The sequence below is a fragment of the Phaeoacremonium minimum genome (genome assembly GCF_000392275.1).
Source record: "Phaeoacremonium minimum UCRPA7 unplaced genomic scaffold PA7_03_scaffold_496, whole genome shotgun sequence".
In the NCBI taxonomy this organism is placed as follows: Eukaryota; Fungi; Ascomycota; class Sordariomycetes; order Togniniales; family Togniniaceae; genus Phaeoacremonium; species Phaeoacremonium minimum.
In genome coordinates, this window is record NW_006921398.1 from 77,240 (window position 1) to 100,136 (window position 22,897).

At 48.8% G+C, this 22,897-nt stretch overlaps 6 protein-coding genes across 6 annotated transcripts; 2 read left to right on the forward strand and 4 right to left on the reverse strand.

The window, feature by feature from the left end:
- Positions 1–546: 546 nt before the first annotated feature.
- UCRPA7_6772 (hypothetical protein) lies at positions 547–2,179 on the forward strand (the record flags this gene model as incomplete). Its single annotated transcript, XM_007919308.1, has 3 exons — positions 547–1,374; positions 1,434–1,504; positions 1,555–2,179. The coding sequence occupies 3 exons, from the start codon at positions 547–549 to the stop codon at positions 2,177–2,179; spliced, it is 1,524 nt and encodes a 507-aa protein (XP_007917499.1).
- A 3,367-nt stretch (positions 2,180–5,546) lies between these two features.
- UCRPA7_6773 (putative pua domain-containing protein) lies at positions 5,547–6,300 on the reverse strand (the record flags this gene model as incomplete). The annotated part of the gene is made up of 2 exons (XM_007919309.1): positions 5,547–6,153; positions 6,287–6,300. The coding sequence occupies 2 exons, from the start codon at positions 6,298–6,300 to the stop codon at positions 5,547–5,549; spliced, it is 621 nt and encodes a 206-aa protein (XP_007917500.1).
- Positions 6,301–6,809: 509 nt separating this feature from the next.
- UCRPA7_6774 (putative pua rna binding domain-containing protein) lies at positions 6,810–7,197 on the reverse strand (the record flags this gene model as incomplete). The annotated part of the gene is made up of 2 exons (XM_007919310.1): positions 6,810–6,947; positions 7,090–7,197. The coding sequence occupies 2 exons, from the start codon at positions 7,195–7,197 to the stop codon at positions 6,810–6,812; spliced, it is 246 nt and encodes an 81-aa protein (XP_007917501.1).
- A 2,426-nt stretch (positions 7,198–9,623) lies between these two features.
- On the forward strand, positions 9,624–10,541 carry UCRPA7_6775 (putative nucleoside-diphosphate-sugar epimerase protein; the record flags this gene model as incomplete). The annotated part of the gene is made up of 1 exon (XM_007919311.1): positions 9,624–10,541. The coding sequence occupies one exon, from the start codon at positions 9,624–9,626 to the stop codon at positions 10,539–10,541; it is 918 nt and encodes a 305-aa protein (XP_007917502.1).
- A 185-nt stretch (positions 10,542–10,726) lies between these two features.
- UCRPA7_6776 (putative 1-aminocyclopropane-1-carboxylate deaminase protein) lies at positions 10,727–11,847 on the reverse strand (the record flags this gene model as incomplete). The annotated part of the gene is made up of 2 exons (XM_007919312.1): positions 10,727–11,579; positions 11,636–11,847. 2 exons carry the CDS (start codon positions 11,845–11,847, stop codon positions 10,727–10,729), a joined length of 1,065 nt encoding a protein of 354 aa, XP_007917503.1.
- A 7,446-nt stretch (positions 11,848–19,293) lies between these two features.
- Positions 19,294–19,844, reverse strand: UCRPA7_6777 (putative short-chain dehydrogenase reductase family protein; the record flags this gene model as incomplete). Its single annotated transcript, XM_007919313.1, has 2 exons — positions 19,294–19,420; positions 19,483–19,844. The coding sequence occupies 2 exons, from the start codon at positions 19,842–19,844 to the stop codon at positions 19,294–19,296; spliced, it is 489 nt and encodes a 162-aa protein (XP_007917504.1).
- Between the last annotated feature and the right edge of the window lie 3,053 nt (positions 19,845–22,897).

Genomic DNA, 22,897 nt, shown 5'->3' on the forward strand with positions numbered 1-22,897 from the left:
TTTCTTCAGCCATTCGATTAAGTGATAGAGGACTGCAGCGGTAAGGTTCTTTAGAAGCTTCCGGTTCCAGGTAGACTAACATGTTCAGTCACAAAGTAGTAGAAGGCTCCGCTCTTTCATGCAAATGTCTCCGCCGAGCACCTGACCTCCTCACGCCCCTGTCTGCAGCCCCCTGCGATTCACCAACAATATCCCCTTTCTCAGATCATTGTCCTCGGTAGCGACAAGAACATGATACAATAAGCAAATCACACCTTGCATTGTCGTTATAGAAGGACAATAGTCTATCAGACCTGCTATCTTTCAGGAGAAGGCCACTTCCGCTGCGCTCACTGGACGGGTATAAATACCTCCCATTTCTTCTCAGCCTGCTCGAGTCTCCTCCTCTCTTCTTCTTCAAGACCATCTTCAACCAGACCATCAGTCCTACTCGTTGAAGACCATCGACAAACGTCCCGGTAAAATCATCACTTTCTTCTTTTCCTCATCACTTCGTACACCACACTCTACCCTCACATCTCAGTCTTGTGCTCGGTCTTACACAAGATGTCTGACAACGACAACACGAACATCCAGGCTGCGGCTCCTGCAGACCTGGCAGCATCTCCTCCTCACTCTCACCACTCAGCTGAGACCGTCACGAACAACGATAAAGGCTCTACTCTCGTGGATACCATCAAGTCTTCGGCGGCCATGGCGGGAAACATCGATGTTGAGAAGCCCATGTCTCCCTCCCCTGAGAAAGCTCAGGAAACCTCCACTCCTACCTCCGTCACTGATGTGAAGACCACAAGTGGTCTGTCTGACGATGATTCTGATGTTGGCGAGGACTCCGCTGTTCAGGCAGCTTCTACTATCTCCGAGAAGGAGGATACTAAAGTCAATGATGTTGCTAAGAACTCTATTGAGGAGCTGGGTGCCGCAGCCAATGCTGCCACTTCTGACAACGACGATGATAAGAGCGTTACCTCCTCTACTGATGATGAGAAAGAGGGCGATGATGTCTCAACTACCGACGAGAACAAGGTGACTGGTGTCTCTTCCGGTGCCGCGATCACATCTCCCGAGGCCGACACTCCTGAGAACACAGCGGCTGTGCAGGCTCACAAAGACACCACTTCCTCCCCTGACGCAGTTCACAAGTCCATCTTTGGTGGTCCGTTCGTCAAACAGGCTGACAAAGTCGTCGGTGCTGAGAACATCACGGCTACTACCGAAGACACCGAGTTGCGCTCCGCCCCGGCTCTTGACAAAGGCAAAGAGCCCGCTTACCCAATCTCCTACGACTACACTACAACTGGCTCTGCTCCTGGTGACCGTGCTACCGACGGCGAGATCGATGCTACCAATGACATGGTCGACATCTATGGCAATGTAAGCTTCTATTATACAGAGTTTCACTTTCAGTCCATTGCTAACCACTATTTGAATAGCCCATCGATGATGAGACCCCTCCCTTCAGTTTCGGTGACTGGATCAAGTACCTTGTGTACTGCGAGCAAGGGTATGTGAATTTGGATCTACAAAAATGTTTCGTTACTGACTCTCTTCAAGAACCCAGATCTGCTGCGAGTTCGGCCGCGCTGACAAGGATGGCAATATTCGCGTCCAGAAGCGTTTCTTCGTCCCGAAGAAACTGTTGACCGACTTCTCCCCCGTGTTTAAGAAGATGCTCAGTGGCCCCTGGATGGAGGCTAAGAAAGACACCATGTCTTTTGAAGACATCGACCCGATGGAGTTCTACCGCCTGATCCAGGTTCTGAAGTCCGGCGTTAAGGTGCCCCAGATCAACCTTGGAAAGCGAGAGAACATTCTGTCCAACCTCTGCAAGATCTATCTGCTTGCCGACCGTTATTTGATGGTGGACGCGCAGGCCTGGGTCAAGCTCAGCGTCATGGATTACCTTCAGCGTCTCGCCACCAACTGGCACGTTGATTATCAGAGAGACACGGTCGTGCAGCGAGATCCCAATGCGGAAGAGTTCCATAACGCCCAGCTGATGGACGTCTCCAACACCTACACTCTCGTTGCTAAGATGGGCGAGGATCGCTGCCCAGTCAAGCTCTCTGAGCTGTCCATCTTCGCGGCTTTCCACTGCCCGCGCAACCTCTTGCGCAAGATGTGGGGTCAGATGGATGAGGACATGACCCATGAGATGGGCTACCATCTCGTCAAATAGACTGCTTCAGTCTCGGTTGCTTCACATCGTCACACGTCAACATAACGGACGCAAAATGTTGGCCCCTCGACCTGAGATCATTAGAGGACAGGGATAACCCTTGCGGCAGTTCCTTTCTCGTGGTGGATGTGTTGAGGATGGCCTTTGCTAGCAACTACACTCCGTAGAAAAATGAAACTTGTTCTGATGCACTATAGTGCTACTTCCATGGAAAGTGATGTAGTGACTTGTCTATGTTTAAGTGAAAATCCGAGTGCTGTCCGGATTGTTTCACGCCTTGTCTGCATAACTGCTATGAGCTCCGCGGCTTGAACTCACCTCTCTCCGTTCCTCCACTCAGTTTCTTCGTTCAGCAAAACATTCTCTTCCAGGTATCGATTCTCAATATAATCTTCCGCAGCATCCAGGATGGATGTTCACCATGGCAAGCACTCGCAGTGTTTACGAGTGTATATTGGCTTGCTATTTTCGAAACCATGTCTCATATTGTGCAAGATCACGTCCCTTCGCGCTCCCCTTCAGCCACAGCTGCTGATACAGTTGACAGTCTGCTTTCTCACCGTCGAGCACCGTTCAAAAGCTGGCTCAAAACGAGACGGATCTCAAGCGAAATCGGAAAAAGACGACCACAACATAACTCCTGAATCTTGTGTGACAGGAAACCACAAAGATTTAAAGAGTTGGAGTAGACAGCTGGGGTAACCTCACTCAGTCCTGACAACAAGAGGGCGACTTTGACTCAGGGGCAAGCTGTCGCATCCTTCGCCTGGGAACATCTTCACCTGAGAAGGGCAAATCTCAAAGACAGTCTGCCCAGCATGGTCTCACGGATATTTAGAAAATTAAACGAGAAAAGACAGACCAGAAGGTACTGCCTCAGATTTGCAGTGCGGCCTTGGAAGAGCGCTCAGTAGAGACGACTGGATTAAGGGGGCTGAAACCTAACTTGTTCACAGCTTCTACTATGTCTCAAAAAGCGCACGCAAGGAAAGAGCTCTAATACTCCAATAATTTTCTTTAATATCATCGTTGCTAACGCCATCCAAGGGGAGTGATTTGGATTGGTCGAGTTCGTGTGGGCCAAATGTAGGCTGATTGCGTGTGACAGGCGGGCTGATTCCAGTGGCTTGTCACCAACTGAAAGTCTGGATCATCCTCGAGGCTTCAATTGCTCCCTTTTGCAAATTAACCTAGACTTATGTTGATAAGTTGCAACACAGGTACTCGGGTGCTCAGGTATCTATAAAGTTTGAACGATATCAAGCAACAAATGTCCCATATTGGAAGAGCGAATCCAGACCAACAATGTGGTTAATCGACACGACAACTTATGAAGCTCGTCAATTATACTGACTGTGGTGATGTGGACTGCTTCATTTTCTCTCATACTTGGGAAGAGGGTGAGGTCTCATTCCAAGACATGAAAGACTTCCCACGGGCGAGGCTGAAGAAAGGGTTTGCCAAGATTCAAAATGTCTGTAATCTGGCCCGCGAGGCTTCCATCACTCGGGCCTGGGTTCACACCTGTTGCATTGACAAAAGCAGTAGCGCCGAGTTGACAGAGTCAATCAACTTGATGTTCCGCTGGTACCAAGAATCCTCAGTCTGAATCGTATGGTTGAGCGACTTACAGCCCGATTCCGACGTCTAGTCTATGGCGAAATGCAAATGGTTCAAGAGAGGATGGACACTGCAAAATATGATTGCGCCCAGATCGATCTGTTTTTATGATCAGTAATGGGTACTGAGGGGCTGCAAGTACGGATTGTCGCACCTGATCTCTTCAATCACCGGAGTCGACATCGCTGTGCTCATGAGTGCGGAAGCCATGTTTTCACTACCGGTTGCGAGGAGGATGTCGTGGGCGGCTGACCGGTTTACATCAAGAATAAAGGATCAGGCTTATAGCCTGCTTGATATCTTTGATGTGAACATGCCACTCATTTATTGAGAAGGCGGGAAGGCTTTCCTGCGGCTCCCAGAATCGATTGCGAGAGAGTCAGATGATCTCAGTCTCCTTGCTTGGTCAACTAAACGTCATCCAAACTTCTATAGGGGCGCATTCGCAAATATCCCAAAAGAGATTGGAAGTTGCGGCGACATTACTCATACCGATAACCCCTTGATAGAAAATCCGCCATACACCGTCACGAACAAGGGGATACAGATACATGCTTTCTCGGAAGTCTCCGGACCAGAGATGTTGGGCTATGGTCACCTACTTAGTCTCAGCTGCACATCAGAGAATAAGATTAACCAGGTTATTATGATTTCTTTGTTTCAGACACTGCAAGGGTTTGTGTGGCAGTATGCGGACCACAGGATATATTCCCCAGATTCTAGGGTGGGATCTCGAGTCTTTACCACCGTGGTCATCCTCAAGTGAGTTCGGCCAAAGGATTATGACCAAACAAGGAGAAGCTTGATTCACTCTTTCCAATTTCAAATTGAAGACTCAACCGGCCTGAAAACACGTATCTCTCCAATATTAGCAAACTCCTGGGACGCAGCTCACAATCGGTTCATGTCAGAAGGGCATAAAGATTTGTCGGATTCGCCGAGCTCTTCACTGAGAGGTCGAACCGAGTCTATTTCGATTGCGTGGTAGTATGTGGCTTTGTTGAAAGTTCCTCGCGCGAGGATAGTGAACATGGGGAGGGTCCCCTAGCATTCCCATTCACCTCCGAGAAGAAGATGCGACCTTGGGCGTATCTTTTTCATCGGGATCATGACTTGAAACTTCTCGACATGATAAAGGGAGCAACGACGGACCAATTTGCCTTGTCGCTGATTGGGAACCACATTCGCTCCCTTGTGCCGGACGGGAAGTCTGAAGTGCTTCCACCTGCCAAGAGAACATTCGAACTCTAGAACACAACCACCATCGGGGGGAATGTACCAGACACAATGAAAACTCTGATAAGACTTGACACCGACACTGAAGGTTTGAACACACAGCATACAGTCGCCATCAAGCTCCAATACCAGTTTTCTAGGTAATGCAATAGTCGATGGGATGAGAAGGAAGCCTGCTTCACAACTTCTGAGAGCGTATCATGGTAGCAGATCCATGATCACAAGATAAGACAGGACAGACCTGACCTTCTATCCAAGCCTGGCACTGTAGGTCCTTCTGTGTTCTAGTCACCTTCTTGTGGTGAGGCGGTGAGCAATTAAGTTAAGAGTCTCGTCGCCATTGATCATATTCAAAGCCAAGACTTGGCTACGCACACACTAATATGTTATCACCTTATTTATACTGAATATTGCCTAAAACATTCGTAACCAAGGCTTCAAGAGGGACGATTCACTCTGTAGTCTTCGTCCTGTGTTGACCAGCAACCCCCTTCTTGAGCTGGTCGACATTCTAATCGACATTCAGCCTCCACAGCCCGTCTCCCAAATAGTGAGCCTCTTCGATAACAGGCCCTTTGCCTTTCTCTTTTACTTCCTTCGTGCCCGCAACAAGAAGTCCCACGGCACATGCCTCCTCCTTGCCCTCGGCCATGACGACCACCGGCTCGCCCTTCTCCAGTTCCCTGCTCCAGTGCCCCTCAGCATCGACACCGTCGTCTGATATCTCCTCTTCGCCAATCGTCCTCTTGCCCACGTCTCTCGGCTCCGGCAGCCTGCCGCCCTTGCTAGTAAGCCCCGGCGCCATGAGCGTGGCGCCGCTGAGCACGAAGCGGATGGCGCCGCGGTCGATGCGTATCGAGGGGAAGGCGGCGGGGAAGCGGTGGACGAGCTTGAGATGGGGCAGGAGAGGCGCGCCATTGTCCTGCTGGTAGAAGATGGGCGTGTTGTCGATTACGTAGAGGGAGGCGCGGTCGGGCAGCTTCATCTGCGAGAGGTTTGACTTTTTCGGGAGGACCTCGTCGATGTAGGGCGTCAGGAGCGGGTAGGTGGAGAGAAGGGACTGGCGGAGGGAACGCTGTACGGACGACTTGAGCTTCTGCTTGGGAGCAGCTGACATACTGGCGCGAACGTTAGCAGATGGGGCTCTTGTGTTCTGTTCACGACAGATCCGCGTAGAAAAGGAAGCGGATCGTAAGGAGAGATTGACTGCGGGCTGGAGGTGAAGGTCTCGTGCGGCAGGAAGGGACTTACTCCTTTTTGAACATGTTGACGACTACTTGGAAGGCTCAGCGAATATGAAGGGAGACTGTGGAAGCAAAGCTACGTCGCGGGTCGTCTTGGGAATGGAATGGTCGCGTCGTGATGTAGCTGGCTGTGGATGATCGATCATCAAACTGAGATTGCCCCGCGCTTGTGACGGATGGCGGGGTCAATCTAGTTGTGGCGTGTTGCATTAAGGAGGGGCAATCTTGGAGGGGCAGACAGCGCACCAGCCACGACGATTTTAGGTGTGTCGTCAGCGGGGTACCGTTTTCTGCAGTCCTTTGGCATGGTTCATTGTAGATCACGACTTAATCTCCAGGTCAGTGCTATATGTGTGTCATACCCAGAAACATGTATCAGTGTCGACGTTTATTGAGAACGATTGCTTGTGATGCAGTACATTCATTGTGTCATTCATAGCGCTAATTTACAAGACCGAGCATCCGCGGTTTGTGGCCATGATTTGCCATCAATATCCTGAGATCAAGGTCGCTTTCTTTTCTCTCGGTACTCAACCATGTTGGACGTGAGAGACAGTGCCATCCTCCTTCAAGTGAACATTCAGACGCTCTGGCTTGAAATCCTTGGTCACCATCATGCCAGGTTCAATGATGCGGGTTTCTTGAGGAAGATCGCGCTTCGCAAAGCTCTAAGAACATGCGGTAATTAGTGCCTGAATACTGATGAATCAAAGGTAGTAGGAGAGCCGGCATCTCAAGGCTTTTGTAGACTCGATGCTATCTCACAAGACCCTAAGACGACGGCAAAGTGAAATCAGATGGTTTACTCACAGTTTCGCTAGACGAGTCCTCGGATAGAGTCTTGCCGACGAGCTTGTTAGTCCACTCCTCAGTCTTGTCTCCGTTATTGGAGGTGATGCCAGGAACGACGAGAGGCATGTTGCTATCTTTTTGGGGAATTGATGTGATGTTGAGACGATTTGAATAAGTTTTGGTTACTTAAATGTTGTTGCGCGACGCACAGATTAGTCTGCGACGAGGGCAGGTCTTGCTTTTTGAATGTTTTTGGTTGAAGGGAAGAGGCAACCGGCAGCGTGTGATGATGACGTCGCTCCAGAATGGTCTGGCCAATGCCGCACTAAGCCGACGTAACGACGGTTGAGCCCACACCCACCTGCCTTCTGCCACTCCCGCCTGAATTTCTACCCTGGAACTATCTTTGTCTTTTCTTAATGCAAGTGAGTTCTAATTACGCTAGCTGCGTTCTCAATTATTTGTTTTGGACCCAAGTCATAACCGTTTAATATCGTTATTGCAAGGTGGCCGCGTGCGTCTCTCGCTTGTCTGATGATGTGTTATCAGGCTGTGCCAAGTCTATCTTTTTCATCAAGTCTGTACTCTCTCCAAAAAGGTTAAATGCCTACAGTTGTGTAATGTTTCAGTACGCGAGAGCCTTCGCCTCGTCCCATGGTATAAGGGCCTGTATGGCCTTGTTTTCTCTATGATACCGCTGCAAGAATGCACATATCGCCGGCAATTCTTGTCTCGCACGGAGATCAATCCACCAGTAAGCCTCACGGGCTTTCGTGTACCACAAGGACAGTAAAAGAAGCGCGACGGGATCCTTTTTCTCCAGACAGGTTCCAAACTCTTTATGCATGTGACCCAAGACAGTCATGACTCTGCCTTGCGGAGACTCGTCTTGCGGTAGACCCAAAAGCCGGGAAAGACTGTGCGCAACCGAAAAGTAGGCGTTGTTCTCTTGTGTAGATGAGTCGTTTAGCTCGCAAACATCCTTTAACTTTGACCCGACGCCGTCGGTGCCTACCGTCGGCAACTGTCGACGCATACATGCAAGCGTCTCATACATGGGACGGAATACACTATTTGGCCGCAAGGGGTCAATCAACTGCCACAAGGCCATCTTGGCAGCACCTAGTCGTACCCATTCTAGGTCAGACAACTCGGGGGCGCCGAGCGGCCACGCCTCCTCTAAGGGACAGGTATTGATAGATGCGAAGGTCAGGATTGCAGTTATACCAGCTGTGGCCCAAAGGGGGTCCTTGTGTCTCTCCTGGATAGATTGTTGTAAAAACTTGTTGAATAACACTGTGCACTGGGACCAATGATATGATTCTTGTACAGAGCGACGATTAGAGGGAGTGACGCCGAGATATCGATCGTGGACAGCCGTTATGGCCAGTGTGCCATGCATCAGGAAAGGGCACTGATCACAAATGTGAGTAATTAGATATTGAAAACCATCCGGAGCGTTACTGTACACACCGTGAATGAGGCTCCTAACATGTAGCTGTTGTAAATCTCCACCATGGCAGAGCCACCGAGACTGTGTAGAGTTCGGTAGCGAAACCGATCGAACAGTTCTTGATCTTGACGATTGATCATATAGAAAGTTGAGCCATCATAAGACCAGATGGCGTTACTAATGGCAAATTGTGGTGAGGGCGACTTTTGCCTCTTACCGATTTCTTGCCTTGTTCGTTCTTCTGTGAGGGGCTGGAGATCAGGCACATTGAATGCAAAGTTACATAAGACCCCGTAAGTACGACATTTGATGCAGTGGGGTCTCGTCTCGTCACACTGAAGTATGAGTTACCAAACTAGCTATATGACAACATGCATGCTGAGGAAGGGACTCGACTGACCTTCAATTTCCGTATTTTGCAGTTTCGACAACCGAAGCGAGAATTGCGTCTATATCTTGGCTTCTTCTCCAAAGCTCGGACACGCTTGTCCATGCTCTCTTGCATGGAAGAAGACGGATGCCTACTCAGCTATCATCGGCAGGTCGTTCGATAAGTGTGTGCTTTGGTTCCATCAAGAGTATGGAGATGTTAAGGTTTGTATCCTTGACTCCGGACCCTTCGCTTTCGATCTACCCGGCCCGTCCGATCGCCACGCTAATATAGCTTTTGGCTTGGTTTCACTTGGAACCCCCACTAACTTCAATTCGGAATTGGGGATGCACGATTGGTACGATCGGTAGGTAAGACGGGTACTTTGATAGTCAACGCTGTAATAAACGCGGGAGGAATATACCTGACAGGGGTCCTCACTATCAGCCAATGATGTGGAGACTCGAATTGTCGAGTGATATCCCAAGAAACACATTACGACCTGGACAGATTACGCTTCGAAGTGACGGCTTCAAAGTTACCATGACTAAAGTCTGTGACCTGTTCTTGATTTGTACAGATGTGCCGAACTATAAACTGCTGGCTAATTTCCTTCTGTGACAGATGGGCTGAACAATACTTTCAACCTGATCAAGCGACCCGCCTCGACTAATACAGACTTCCTTCATATTCAACGAGTATCATCGCTCTTACCTTCCAACTTTCACCATGCGTGTCTTTGTTACGGGCTCGACCGGGTTCGTCGGCACGGCTGTTGTTAAAGAGTTACTCTCCGCAGGTCATCGGGTTCTCGGTCTGACTCGTAGCAACAAGGGAGTTGAACAACTGAGGAGTCTAGGCGCTGAAGCCCTATTCGGTACCATCCAAGACATCGAGATTCTGCAGAAGGGCGCCTTTGAATGCGATGCTGTGATTCATCTGGCATTCATTCACGACTTTGCCGATTTCATGGGCGCTTGTGCTACTGATAGAGCCGCTATCACTGCAATGGGCTCTGTTCTAGCCGCTGCAAAAGGTGACCGTGCTCTGGTCATAACATCAGGAACCATGGTGCTGGCACGCAGTAAGCTTGGCAAAGAGGACGATGGGCCAGATGTGTCAATCCCCTTGGGTGCGGCCCGTGGTGCATCAGAGGCGGTATGTCTAGACTTCGCAAAGCAAGGAGTGCGTGCTAGTGTTGTTCGTCTACCACCCACAACCCATGGACCTGGTGTCTCTGGCTTCTCAGGCCCGTTCGTCACCGTCGCCCTCCAGAAAGGTGTCTCAGCCTACGTCGGCGACGGTCAGAACTGCTGGTGTGCTGGTCATCGTGACGATGCGGCCAAGTTGTACCGGCTAGCCGTGGAGAAGGGAAAGGCCGGGTCCGTGTACCATGCGGTGGCGGAGGAGAGTGTCGCGGTGAAGGATGTTGCTACCGAGGTAGGGAAGCAATTAGACATTCCTGTTGTCAGCATCACGCCGGAGGAGGTAAATGATCATTTTGGCTGGTTCCACTTCGGCGCTGTGGCCGATAATACGGCATCCAGCGTAAACACAAGGGCTGAATTGGGGTGGACTCCCAGTGGTGCGACATTGTTGGAGGATATTCCGATCATTGTTGACTTTATTAAAGCACAAGTGGCATAATATCTTCTAGATAACTTACAGTTTCAACGCCTTCTCTATGAGATAAATTTCAAAGCTTCCCATATTTCTACTAATCTTGTTCGAAGTATCAACGGTTCTAATAGGGAACCAAAAAATTTGACCTGTTAGTCAGTCATATTAAGCTCGTATTGTAATTGTCGACACCTTTCGATTTGAAAAGTCATTTACATAGAGGTATAAGCATTCAAGGCTAGTTGGCCTCCCAAGTGCGCATACAGTACGTTTGATCCTGCCGCAATCTCCTCGTTCTTCACCAAATCCATCATACCTGCTAGACTCTTCCCTTCATAGACAGGGTCTGTGATAAAAGCCTCCGTCGCTGCTCCAAATTTGATGGCATCAATGGTCTGTTGATCGGGGATTCCATATACACCAGCGTGGTACCTGCCATCGAGGATAATGTCTTTCTCTGTTATGTCGTTCTCCTTCAAACCAATCTTGACGCCAGTTGCTTTTGCAATGCGGAGCACCTGGTCTGCAGTTTGTTGGACCTTGGCTGATGCGTCGATTCCAATGACCTTTCTGGGACGTGATCCTAGCTTCTCAGCTAGTTTGAAGCCAGCGACCATTCCAGCCATGGTAGATCCAGTGACCGCGCAAACGATAATGGTATCGAAGAAGATTCCGAGCTCGCGCTCCTGCTGCTCAACTTCAAACGCCCACCTGGCAAAGCCAAGTCCTCCCAGAGGATGGTCGGATGCACCCGCGGGGATATAGTAAGGTTTGCGACCAGCCGCAGCCAACTCGGCCTGCAAGTTCTTTAGAGTCGGCTTGTGCTCGATGCCAAACGGTGATGGGTCTAGTCTGGTATCGGCATTCATGAGCCGTGATAGCTGAATATTGCCCGCCTTCTCATAGACCGGGTCTTCCCAATCTACCCACTTCTCTTGTACGAGAGCCACTTTCAGGCCCATCTTTGCTCCAACTGCTGCAACCTGACGAGTGTGATTTGACTGAACACCGCCAATGCTGATGAGTGTATCAGCGCCCTCTGCCAGAGCAGCTGGTACGAAGTACCTGCGCAACATGAGTAAGTGCATCACTCAGGCGATAAGCATTATTGAAAGACATACTCAAGCTTCCTTGTCTTGTTTCCTCCATATGCAAAGCCGGAGTTGCAGTCTTCTCTCTTGGCGTATATCGCGACCTTCCCACCGAGAGCCTTGGAGATCCGAGGCAGGTGCTGGATTGGCGATGGACCAAATAGAAGGGGTTCTCTAGGAATGGATGCGAACGGCTCCGGAAGCGGCAGGGAGTCGGCCGACTGTGGGGTGATGCTGCCCATGGTGTATGTGTGATGAGTGTTTGGGGGGTAATCGTTCACAACGCTGTTCACTAATGTCACCACGAAGAAAGGACTTGAGTGATGCAAGGATCCCAAAACTATTTAAAGATATTCCAGACGTGTCGCAAGCAATCTTATCCTAAGCATGAAAGCGGCAAACTATGATCGGGAAAGACACTGACTAAGTCGTCGGCGAATCTTGCTCCACAACAACACCCGGAGTTGTCCGTTCGGGAAACTTATCGCGACTCCCGAAACTCGGCGACGACAGTCCCACAGATGTATCGTGTAAGACACAAGCCACCCATATGGATGTTGTTTGGAAGACACGGCTATTCTCGGGAGACATAGATCAGGGAGAGTGCTAGAATGGGGTCAATGAAGTTTCCAGATTTTCATGGCCCACAGTGAAGAACGCGCTTTATTTATATAAAGCAAGGCCAAGCATAATCAGGGGCAGTATGGCTGAGGACAACTTCATATAGTATTGACCTACAATGATAGTCGTCAACATGGACACCTCTCGATCAGATATACAATGTTCATCATGTTGTGGAGACTCTAGTGGTGATGATATACCGTCAGAGCCGTCTTCTTTTTTCTCATTCTCCAAAAAGGCCCCAGCCCGAGACGTCGAAAAAGCCAGAGAACCGACAGAAATAATACCGAGACAGGGGACAACTATCGACATCGATTCTCCGCCGCCAGATGGAGGTTGGAATGCTTGGACACAAGCCTTCATGGCTCACTTCGTGATAATTAATACCTGGGGAACAATTAACTCCTTTGGAATATTTCAGTCATACTACCAAGAACATTTATCGAATGCGGCCTCTGATATCAGTTGGATTGGGTCGATGCAAGTGTTCATCTTGTTCGTTGTCGGTACCTTCACAGGTCGGCTGACAGATGCCGGTTACTTCCGCATCGTTCTCGGGATCGGATCAACGCTTGTTGTTTTTGGAAGCTTGATGGCTTCGTTTTCAACAACATATTGGCAGCTCTTCCTGTCTCAGGGACTGTGTATTGGACTTGGAATGGGTGGCCTATTCTGTCCTGTCATGGCCGTCCTATCAACATACTTTAAGCGGAAGAGGAACTTGGCCATTGGAATTGCCATCAGCGGTTCCGCGACTGGAGGTATGATCTACCCCGTCATGGCCCGCCAACTTCTGCCAAGAATCGGATTCCCATGGGCAATGAGAGCAATGGCACTTGTACAGCTTGCCACTCTATTACTTGCGAATGTGTTTCTTAGAGCAAGAACGCGACCACGACGCTCAGGACCGCTGCTTGAGTTGTCGGCCTTTAAAGAAGCACCATATGCCTTGTTTACCATCGGAATGTTCTTTGTAGGTCGCTCTCAACTTTTCACATGAGAGATCATTAATCTGACTGTTCGTAGAATTTCTGGGGCGTTTACTTCGCCTTCTACTAGTATGGTTCTCTTCAATGAGTCTCTCATCATTTTCGTTCTAACAAGCAGTAATAGCATCGGTACATTCAGTCGCGACGTCCTCTCATTTCCATATGACGCCTCAATCGACCTACTCATGATCATGAACGGCGTTGGTGCCATTGGTCGCGTCGTCCCAGGATTTTTAGCAGACCTGTATCTGGGACCGCTAAATGTCGTCACACCTGCGGCTTTCACTTGCATGGTTCTCTTGTATTGCTGGAATGCAGTAAAAAATCGCGCTGCGTTGTATTGTTGGGCCGTTCTATACGGTATGTTGCCACCATATACAGACAAAGTTCTCACCCGCTGACAAGTTTTCCTACGTGTAGGCATCTTCGGAGCTACCGTTCAAGGGCTTTTCCCTGCTGCTTTGTCATCCCTGACAACAGATTTACGAAAGGCAGGCACAAGAATGGGCATGGTGTATTCGATCATCAGCTTTGCAAATTTGACAGGTCCTCCGATAGCAGGAATGCTGATCAAGAAGGGCGACGGAGAGTACAAGTATGCTTTCACATTTGGTGGAACTTGTCTGTGTCTAGGAACCATCTTCTTGATTGCTTGTCGAATTTCCAAAGGAGGCTTCGGTCTAGCCAAAGTGTAGCGTTGCATGAATATTTGTAAAGCCAAGTGTTATTTTTCATCATGTCCATGTCCACCGCTGAAAATCTGCGTATGAAACCTGCCATAGATCCGGGAAGTAGAAGTTCTCCGGCATGTGCTCCTGCCAATCATCTATGCCTGTATTTGGCTCTAGAGTCCCGTCTACCAAGGGCATGTCTTCATCGATATCCGCCTCCGCATCAGCACTATCATCTTGGTTGAGTGACTGATCGACATGGACCGGGCGATGGATTTGTGACTGAGATTGTCCTTGCCGAGGTCGTCCGATCCCGTTGTTCCGTCTTCGAAACTCCAAATAACCACCTTGACTCATTTGTTTGACAGTCGTCTCGCATTGACCAAGGCAGATATCAGCCAGGTCCCAATTCGTATCTGTCTTCATCTTCCGGAGATAATCTATTAACTTTCGAGCACTCGTGACACACTTGTCGGCAGCACTATCTGTCTGCGCCTCCAGAGCGCATCTCATCATTAGAGTAGCGGCAGATGCAAAGTGGTATGCTGTATCTGTAGATTGTAAGCCAAGGATGAATGCAGCTGGCTGTGACAGCTTAGCTTACATGGTAGCCAAAACACTTTGGTCTCATCAATTGACATTGAGACGACAAAGTCAATGAGCGCATTTCCCGATTTGATGCATCGAGACTGATGATATAAAGCTTCTTCTTGATCACTCACGCGGGTTGCCTATGACTGTCAGCTTTATGGTGAAGCGGGCACAGGGTTGGGAGAAAGTCGAAATTACCTGGAGTGCCACACGACATATACACATCTTCACGGCGAGGAAAGACAGTCGCAGATTCAATGAGCCGGGCTGATCACGCTCAAATTCTGTCCCTCCTGGGTTCAACCAAGATGGCAACGAATCTTGCCAGTCGTCAATCGCAGCCTCCTGACGTCGGAGGACTTTCAAGGTATGCTCCACCGGCTCTTCTCGTAAAGAGTACACCACTGATAAGACATCGCCAAGTATCTTCGTGAGACGACAGAGAGCAATAAAGGAATGCGCCCCACGGAGGCGTACTTCTGACACAGATGTATTACTATTCGAGGGTGCATCATCCAAGATCGTGCTGATTTCGGGAAGAGCAACGTCCCATTGATCACGGTGAATATGACCTGGAGTACCATGACTCAAACTCCCCCTAAGATAAATTATTAGCGGTAAGATCTCTTCCTATGTTGTTCAATCTTACCAATGGTCATGTATTAACAATCCCCACCAGGTCTTGATTCTTAGATTCTTTTGTCTTGGGTCGAGATTCCAGCTGCTGGGGTTCCGATTCAACCCTAAACTCTGAGCAAGAGCGACAGAGCTCCCAACATTGACAGCATTGTACGTTATTGAAGTAATTGGCCGGCCCAGAAGATCTAGTATGCAGGCCAGGACAGTCGAAAAGCTCGGAGAGAGGAAGTCCTCGTGCATTGCACTGACAGCAAGGTTCCATATGTACCGTACATCGGGCACAGGTCGCCTCGTGCCTGCAATGCTATCTGACAGTCCCCAGTAAACGAGCATGACAGCATATATCTCACACACCAGTGTATGTGGCAGCACGCCCTGCTGATATGCTTTCCTTACGGCTGTCTCGTCGAGGATCGGAAAAGGAGGATGTATGACGTCAAAATACCTTTCACGCAAGACGTGAGTAGATTGTTCCATTGGAAATAGCGAAATACTCACAATTCAATAAGACTAGGCCCAAGGGGCTCCAGTATCTTGTCTATGACTTCACATTGCTTGAATCCTGGGGTCCCGTTTCCGGATGAAATAGCACCTCGTTGCCGGGGAACCTTCATATAAACTACTGGGTTTCGCGGATCATTGGAATAGACGCTATATGGGTTGGGATGAACATGACTTTCAGCAATATCGTCTCTTGGCGACATAAACTGCTCCAACATCTGCGCGTCCCTAGCTAGGGCTGGGCCTATGATGTGGCTGGAAAGCCCTGTTGCTGTAGCCAGCGGTGACATCGTGTTGGCCGCATTTTCGACTCTATTGGAGCTGAATGCACTGCCGTGAGGATCTTGAGTGGGCGCAATGCTGTTTTCGGCTGCTACCGGTGTATTGGCAGGAGACGAAACGACCCATGGCCGATCTGTCTTCCGGGCCCGTGGTCGAGGAGGTGCCGACCGTCTAGGTTTCACTGCATCAACATCATCCGCTGCCGTAGTGCATTCCCTCTCATGAGTGCGGCAAAGGGAGCATGGCTCCTTGAGACGGACCCGATCACAGCGGGACTTTCGCCTACGACAGAAATCACAGGCTGGGATTTTGTGGGATCGATATGGTCGAGCCCCGGGGATCCCATTCCCCGGACCAGGAGTTCCGTCGGCCATTGAAGCCCAAACCTATGAGACAAATGGAAAAGGACTGGAGTTTCAAAAGAGTGATGTTTGGATTGAGATGGACACTGTGCACAGATTTGTCCGTCAGGGGGCTTTGGAGTATTCCGTCGAGGACGGGGGCAGTTAGAGTGACAGAGTTTTCCGAATCGGGAACGGGAAGCTGATATGGCGGAAAACTTATGGTGCGAAGTGGATCAGTATCGGGTCCGTCATGTTCGGAAAACTTGCCACTTTCTAACCAATCACTAAGCTACTTATCCGATGTCATAGACACATAATCTTTTAATTATCATTAAATAACTATATTTTAGCATTAGCACTTTACTTTCTACTACTAAAATCTTGCTTTAGGAAAGTCTCTTACTTAGCTACCTTCTGTAAGATTTTCCTACTCTCTAGCACCTGCAGCCTGCTTGTGATTAAGCCTAAGAAAAATGTTCTATGTGTAAAACCACGTCTCCTGTGCCTTTCTTGGCTATATGCAGCTGTTCAAAAGCCACAGTGTTGGCAACATCGCTCTGCATACTCAATGGTCCGCACACGAAAACACCTAAGGGCTGACTCTGACTAATTGAGCCCACCTCCTCCTGTATTATTGACACTAGGTCGGGTCGCGAATCGACATGTTGAATGTGTTGTACCCTCTGTACAAGATTTTGGTCGCTTTCGTCTGATTTTGAAACGTATGAAGTAATTTGGTCTGGCTCCAGCTTGGGTGCACTTTTTGGTGATTCATTCAATACTTTGAGGAGCTGCTCAGTTCCTCTTGGCTCTGCCATATCAGCCTTCGACCCGGTATAGTATATCTCAATATCGAGAGTTGGTTTTGGTTCTGTTGTTGGTATTGAATCAAGAAGTCGTTGGACCTCTTCTTCAAACCATTTTGTGGTCAACATGTCCCTCGTAGCTAGGATCACCTTCATAGATTGACTTGGCCTTGCGTCCGCTGTAGAAGAGAGGCCTTTGGCAGTATGCCTCAAAAACGAGTTAATGAAAGGCAATGTCCAGCCGGCGCCCGACCCACCAGCAATAACCAGTGTCCGCTTGCTATTTTGCAAAGCCTTTACATCACCGCCACCGTATGGCCCGTCTAATAATACCCTAACCTTCGTGTTTGGTAGCGATTCAACAAGGTGAGCTAGTCGGGCCGTGAATCCGCCGCGAGGCCTGATAACAAATATTAACTCAGAGCTAGATCGCGCGCCTCTTCCGCGATCTGAAGATGGGAGAGAGCATGCAGTGAATGGGTGAACTGTCCAGGCATGCAGACCAAGGGTCATGAAGCGGACGAAGTAGTGCTGCCCAACGGTCCAACTTGCATTTGTTGGTATTCGAACAAGTATGAAGCCATTTGGGGTAAGGCTAAGCTCCGCACGATGGCGTACACCATGCTCAAAATAGATCCGAGTCTGGCGGTACGCCCATGAGAGGGAAAAAAGAATGCCTGTGGCAACAAAATAGTCCCTGCCATTGTCAGTTACTCAAAACCTTGCTCTGCATGAGTCCTGTGTAGAGACTTACCAAGCCGTCAATGTTGCATCGCAGTGAAAGAAAAGAAACAGCACAAAGACCAGTGCTGCTACGAAGTGGGAAAACTTGAACCATTCGTAGCTCCAATTCCTATTAACATTCAGCCTCATACCGAGTATCGTGGGCGTGCTCTATGGTCAGAGCTTTTGCCTACCTCAACGGACCGCACGAGGCGAAGGTCAACCAGCCTTGAGCTATGAGCGCGACTACGCCCGTCCAATAAAATATGGACATATTCCACATGTCTGTCATCATACCCATCTGAATATTGTATACAATAAAGGGGAAGATATGTATTAATGCAAGTACAAGGAAAGCATACGATGACCAGCGATGAAATACCTGAAGCCTCTCATGCGACACCCCAGTGCAAAACGTGATCAAGTTGACCTTTCCTGCGGTAACAAAGACGAAAGGCATACACGCCAGCGCCATCCAGCCAGTCCTTGTTGCAATAGGGGGCGAAGATCCGTAGTCCACTTCATATGTGTTGGGCCAGTAATAGGGCTTTGGGCCAAGCGTCATGCATAAGAAGAAGATCACACCAATTGCTGCTAATACGAGAATTCCCAGAGGCGCTGAATTCCAGTCTAATGGCGATATCCTTATTGTTCTGTAGGATAGGTATCGGAACAATGCCCTTATCTTTGTAAATGATCTCAACTCCAACATTCGCCGGGGAAGGATCTTGCTCGCAACATGACCTAAAGTAAAGACCAGGATAACAGCAAGAAATAGCGCGACGGTTGGAAGAGCGTATCTGTGGTCAGCTTCATACCTAGAACAGAATCATTTTAGCCGTGGAGTACTCGTAATCGAACCCACGACTTACCAGAATCTCCAGTAGCCTTGTTGGTAGTCGCACTGCGAAGTTTCGTTCAGGGTACATTCGTATTCTCTATAATTGCCGGACAACACCAATGGCATGTCAAGCCATGGCGTTTTTCGTCGAGCCAGCTCAGCATTATTCATTGCTGCACCTTTGATACCCTTATCGAAATGAGAAAAACTGCTATGTTACTGCGCAAGTCCTTCTTGGAAAATCGATGGAAACTCAACAAGAAGACACATTTTCCCCGACAGACCTATCAAGGTAAAGATATAGGTAAGTCTTAGGCGGCATGTGGTGTTACTATTTTTTGACAAGTTGCGCGTGTTTGCGCATGTTTTACTTCTCATCGACGCTCTGATTGGCTATTGAACAACATTCGGAAACTCTTTCAGGGATGCAACTGAAATGCACTCTACTAGTTATATTAACAAAGGAATAGGACACCCCACATCTTTGTACCCGCCCAATAGATGTAGTAATAATTGTAAACGAGTTCAGGCGCTAAGTAGGAAGCTTGACGATAGTCGAGGTCTAGGTATGATGTCACATTCATCAAAGCGCGCTTCTGGTTCAGGATAAACGAAAGAGGCGTATTGCAAAGAACGCTATCCATCTAATGGTGCCCGCCGATAATGGTACATGGACGCAGCTACATATAACTCTTCAATGATTCTAAAACATTTCCCGCATCAGCAAATTGGAGTTCCTTCAGCGTCTCGTCCCATAGCTTCGTTGTTATCTGACGACCAGATTCAGTATACATATAGGGAGGATACCTACGGGCTTGTTAATCAGCATCGAACAACATAATCAGTGAATAGTCATCACAAATGCTTACGGTCTGATCTTCCAGTCGCAAAAAGAGCCGTGGCTATCCTTCCCGAGCACTAGCGCAGAATGTAGGTACTGCCTGGTTCCATCGACCAGGTTACGACCCAAAATAACGTTGGAAAGTCCAATAATGATCTTAGGTACAAGCGTCTCTGCCTCGCGCATGAGAGCAGTACCTCTAACGGCACTTGGATTGACGGCGTTGATAATGCAGTCGTCGGCGCTCACAGCTTTAGCCAGCTTCGACACACCCATTGTCAGGAGAAGTTTCGATTTTCCGTATTGGAGCAACCCGTCATAGCCTTCGGGATTATCCACCGAGTCAAGAATGCTTGGTGCCTTCTCGTCCAATTTGGCGTAAAATGACATATCCGATGTGACTATTGTTATTCTTCCAGGTAGTTGTTCAGCTTTACCTGCCGCAACAGCTTTAACCTTGATTATGGGTACAAGGAGAATGGTCAAGAGAATGGTAGCTAGGTAATTGACCTGTATCGTCACTTCACGACCGTGTTCACCTGCGGCGCGGGTGAAATGCATTTTACCCAAGCCTGCATTGAGGATAACAACGTCGAGACGGGGAAGCTGCTCGCAGCGACCAGCAAAACCCCGTACTGAGTCGTATGACTCCATATCGAGTAGCCAAACTTCGACATGTGCCCTTGGAAATTCAGATTGCAGTGTGGTTGCAGTATCTTGGCCTTTCGATTGAGATCGCACTGCAAGAATTAAATGCGTGAGCTGCAGTTGCAGGAGCTGACGAGCACACTCCATCCCAAGCCCTGAACTAGCACCAGTCACAATAGCCACCTGGTCCTTCAAATTGACATGTGGTGGGATTGGAGGTACATTATGAAAGACTTGCTTGGCGACTATTCCGAAGAAACTGGCTTCATGGGATGCTCTTGCCTCCATATTTGCTGACATGATGCGGTAGACGTGCTAAGTTGGGTAGACGTAGAGAGAACGAATAATGCTAGTAGTCAAAAGTCTCGATGGGAGATGCTGTATGTTAGAACTAGTGATAAACAGCATGCTACTGCCTTCGTGTGGAGAGCAATCCATCTTTATATATAATGGCCTGTCTATTACAGACTTTACACACTCGGAGTATGCGGGCTCAGACGATCCGATCAAATGTCGTACAATGTGAATGATCCTCTCGCAAGGCAGCTGGCGATCATGAATCAGCCTCCCTATAAAACGCCAACTTGTCTGGGAACTTATGGTCGTTCCGTGATTGGCTGAATCGCTATATGAGGATGATGCTAAGATTAAACATTTTGTCTAAGTACGGCTGTCTGTAGGTACCGCCGAGACAAACTCGTCAGGATTTCTTGAACCAGTGGCTTTCGTGCCCCCAGCGTGTACTCGCTAACAGTTCTCAATATTAAAGATACATTACCCCTCTAGCAAACCTTCGACAGTAAGCCATTGAATATGCTTATAGAGACCTAGTCTACTCTAGAATTCATCTCTGATTTCTTGGCCTAAAATATCTAGCTCTGACAGGCGGCTGCTGGGTAGGTTACTCGTAGAAATCAAATTCATGGTGTAGCCATTTCGAAGACACCTAGAATAAGTACTGTTGGAGAGTACAAATTCGAGTGGTGGGGTTGCGGAAGTGGAGGTCCTAAGGTAATGACCGGGTTTGTCGCATATTCGAGTACAGTCCGCCGTAATCAGCCCCGTTCGCTTACATATCAAACAAAGCCACCTCACTCCGAAAGGGAACTTTTTCAAGGTCAATCATTGGCTCCTTCAAGAACGCCTCCTGCCAGCCTGTACCTTTCTTCACCTTCCTGGAAGGTCAGGCAACATCATTTTCTCCGAACGCAACAGCGTCGATGGCAAGAAGGGCGATGGACGGAGACTTCATTTCTTCCGTGGCAGGTGTCCAGTCGGAACAGTGACATTAGTTCCATCTCTTCACGGATCCTGATACGCCTCATGTGATTACTACGACTCTAGGTGTTTAATACTGTACCTACCTATACGGTACCTACCTATCCATCGTTTAGGCTTCCCCATGGCTTCAGCGCATGCGCCTTTGACCGTTCTGGCCTGCAAACCGGTTGCTTCAGGCCACCAAGTTCAAACAGGCTTAGCCACAGCTGTCCGAAAGCCCAAGCCCAAGCCCCATACCAAGGCAGAATGGGCGGCTGTCTATCCCCATATACAGCGATTGTACATGCATGAGAGGAGGAAACTTCGATATGTGATGGCGCATATGAAAGAGAAATACAGCTTTCAAGCTACGTAAGAATCCCGTTTCTGCTTTTATAGAAACCAGCGCCAGCTAGCTGCATTTGCTCATGCGGCTCTACCTACAATCCCGGAAACGCTAACCCTGTATGATTTCAGACCACAGATGTACAAGAAGAGGTTTACTAAATGGGGTTTCTACAAAAATACGCGGCGCACCCCTACAGTTTGCAGCTTGTCTCCCGACACAGAGCCAGACGAGCTGGATGGACAACATGACACTCCGTCGAAAGCCCAGCAACAGGTGACGCAGTTGTGGCTGACTTCACCTAAAATGAGTCGTCCTGATACAATGCTTCTGATGTTCTTCACAAATATTCGATCGTGGTGCACAACTTTCTACGAGACAATGAGAGAGTCAGATCGTGCTCTTGTGCGGGACACCTCCGAGCTTTCCTTGTATCTACCAAACATCAGCGAAGCAAAGCCTTACGACCCCGAAAGCATTAGTACGTCTTTCAAGCTCGTAGCAGACCTTCTTTTGCGTGGACAGGGTATCCTCGCAGGACGTCTTGCACGGAAGGCATTTCTCCAGGTCGAGCAGATGCTGCAGCTAGAAGGGCCTCTGTTCATCTGGAACTTGTTGGAAATTCTACACAGCGTTATGCATTTGAAGCAGACCCGACTTTACGAGATGCTTATTGCCCATCTAATCGGCCTTGCACGAAATCATTATGTTGATGGTCATGCTATCATTCAATTGCTGCGTGGTCTGTTGCTTCTGACCAAGAATTCTGCAGACAACTTGGTGCAATTGTTGCCATCGATTTTGGAGCGAGGCTGGTCGCTCAATGCAGATATCGTGCTCAGCAATTTCAGTGAGAGGTTCTTACTCCTTTACTACCGCCTCATGTGGAACTCCGGGTTACTCAAACTCACAGAAGAGAAACTACAAGACGCTGATACATGGTTCTCTTTGGTGAAATTCAAAATCCCGATGGAGACAATCACGGCGGGTGCCGTTCGCCTCCATCCTGCTGTTGAATTTGTTCCACAAGATGCTGGGAATGTCCCACCAGCTAATTATGAGATTATTAAACACAGGACTGTTAACGAACTTCAGGAGAGAGTCATGGTAGAAGTTCCTGAGTCGAACACGAGATTTCGGTTGCTGTCTGCACTGCTGAAGAGCAGGATTCTCAATGAGCGCGTGGATC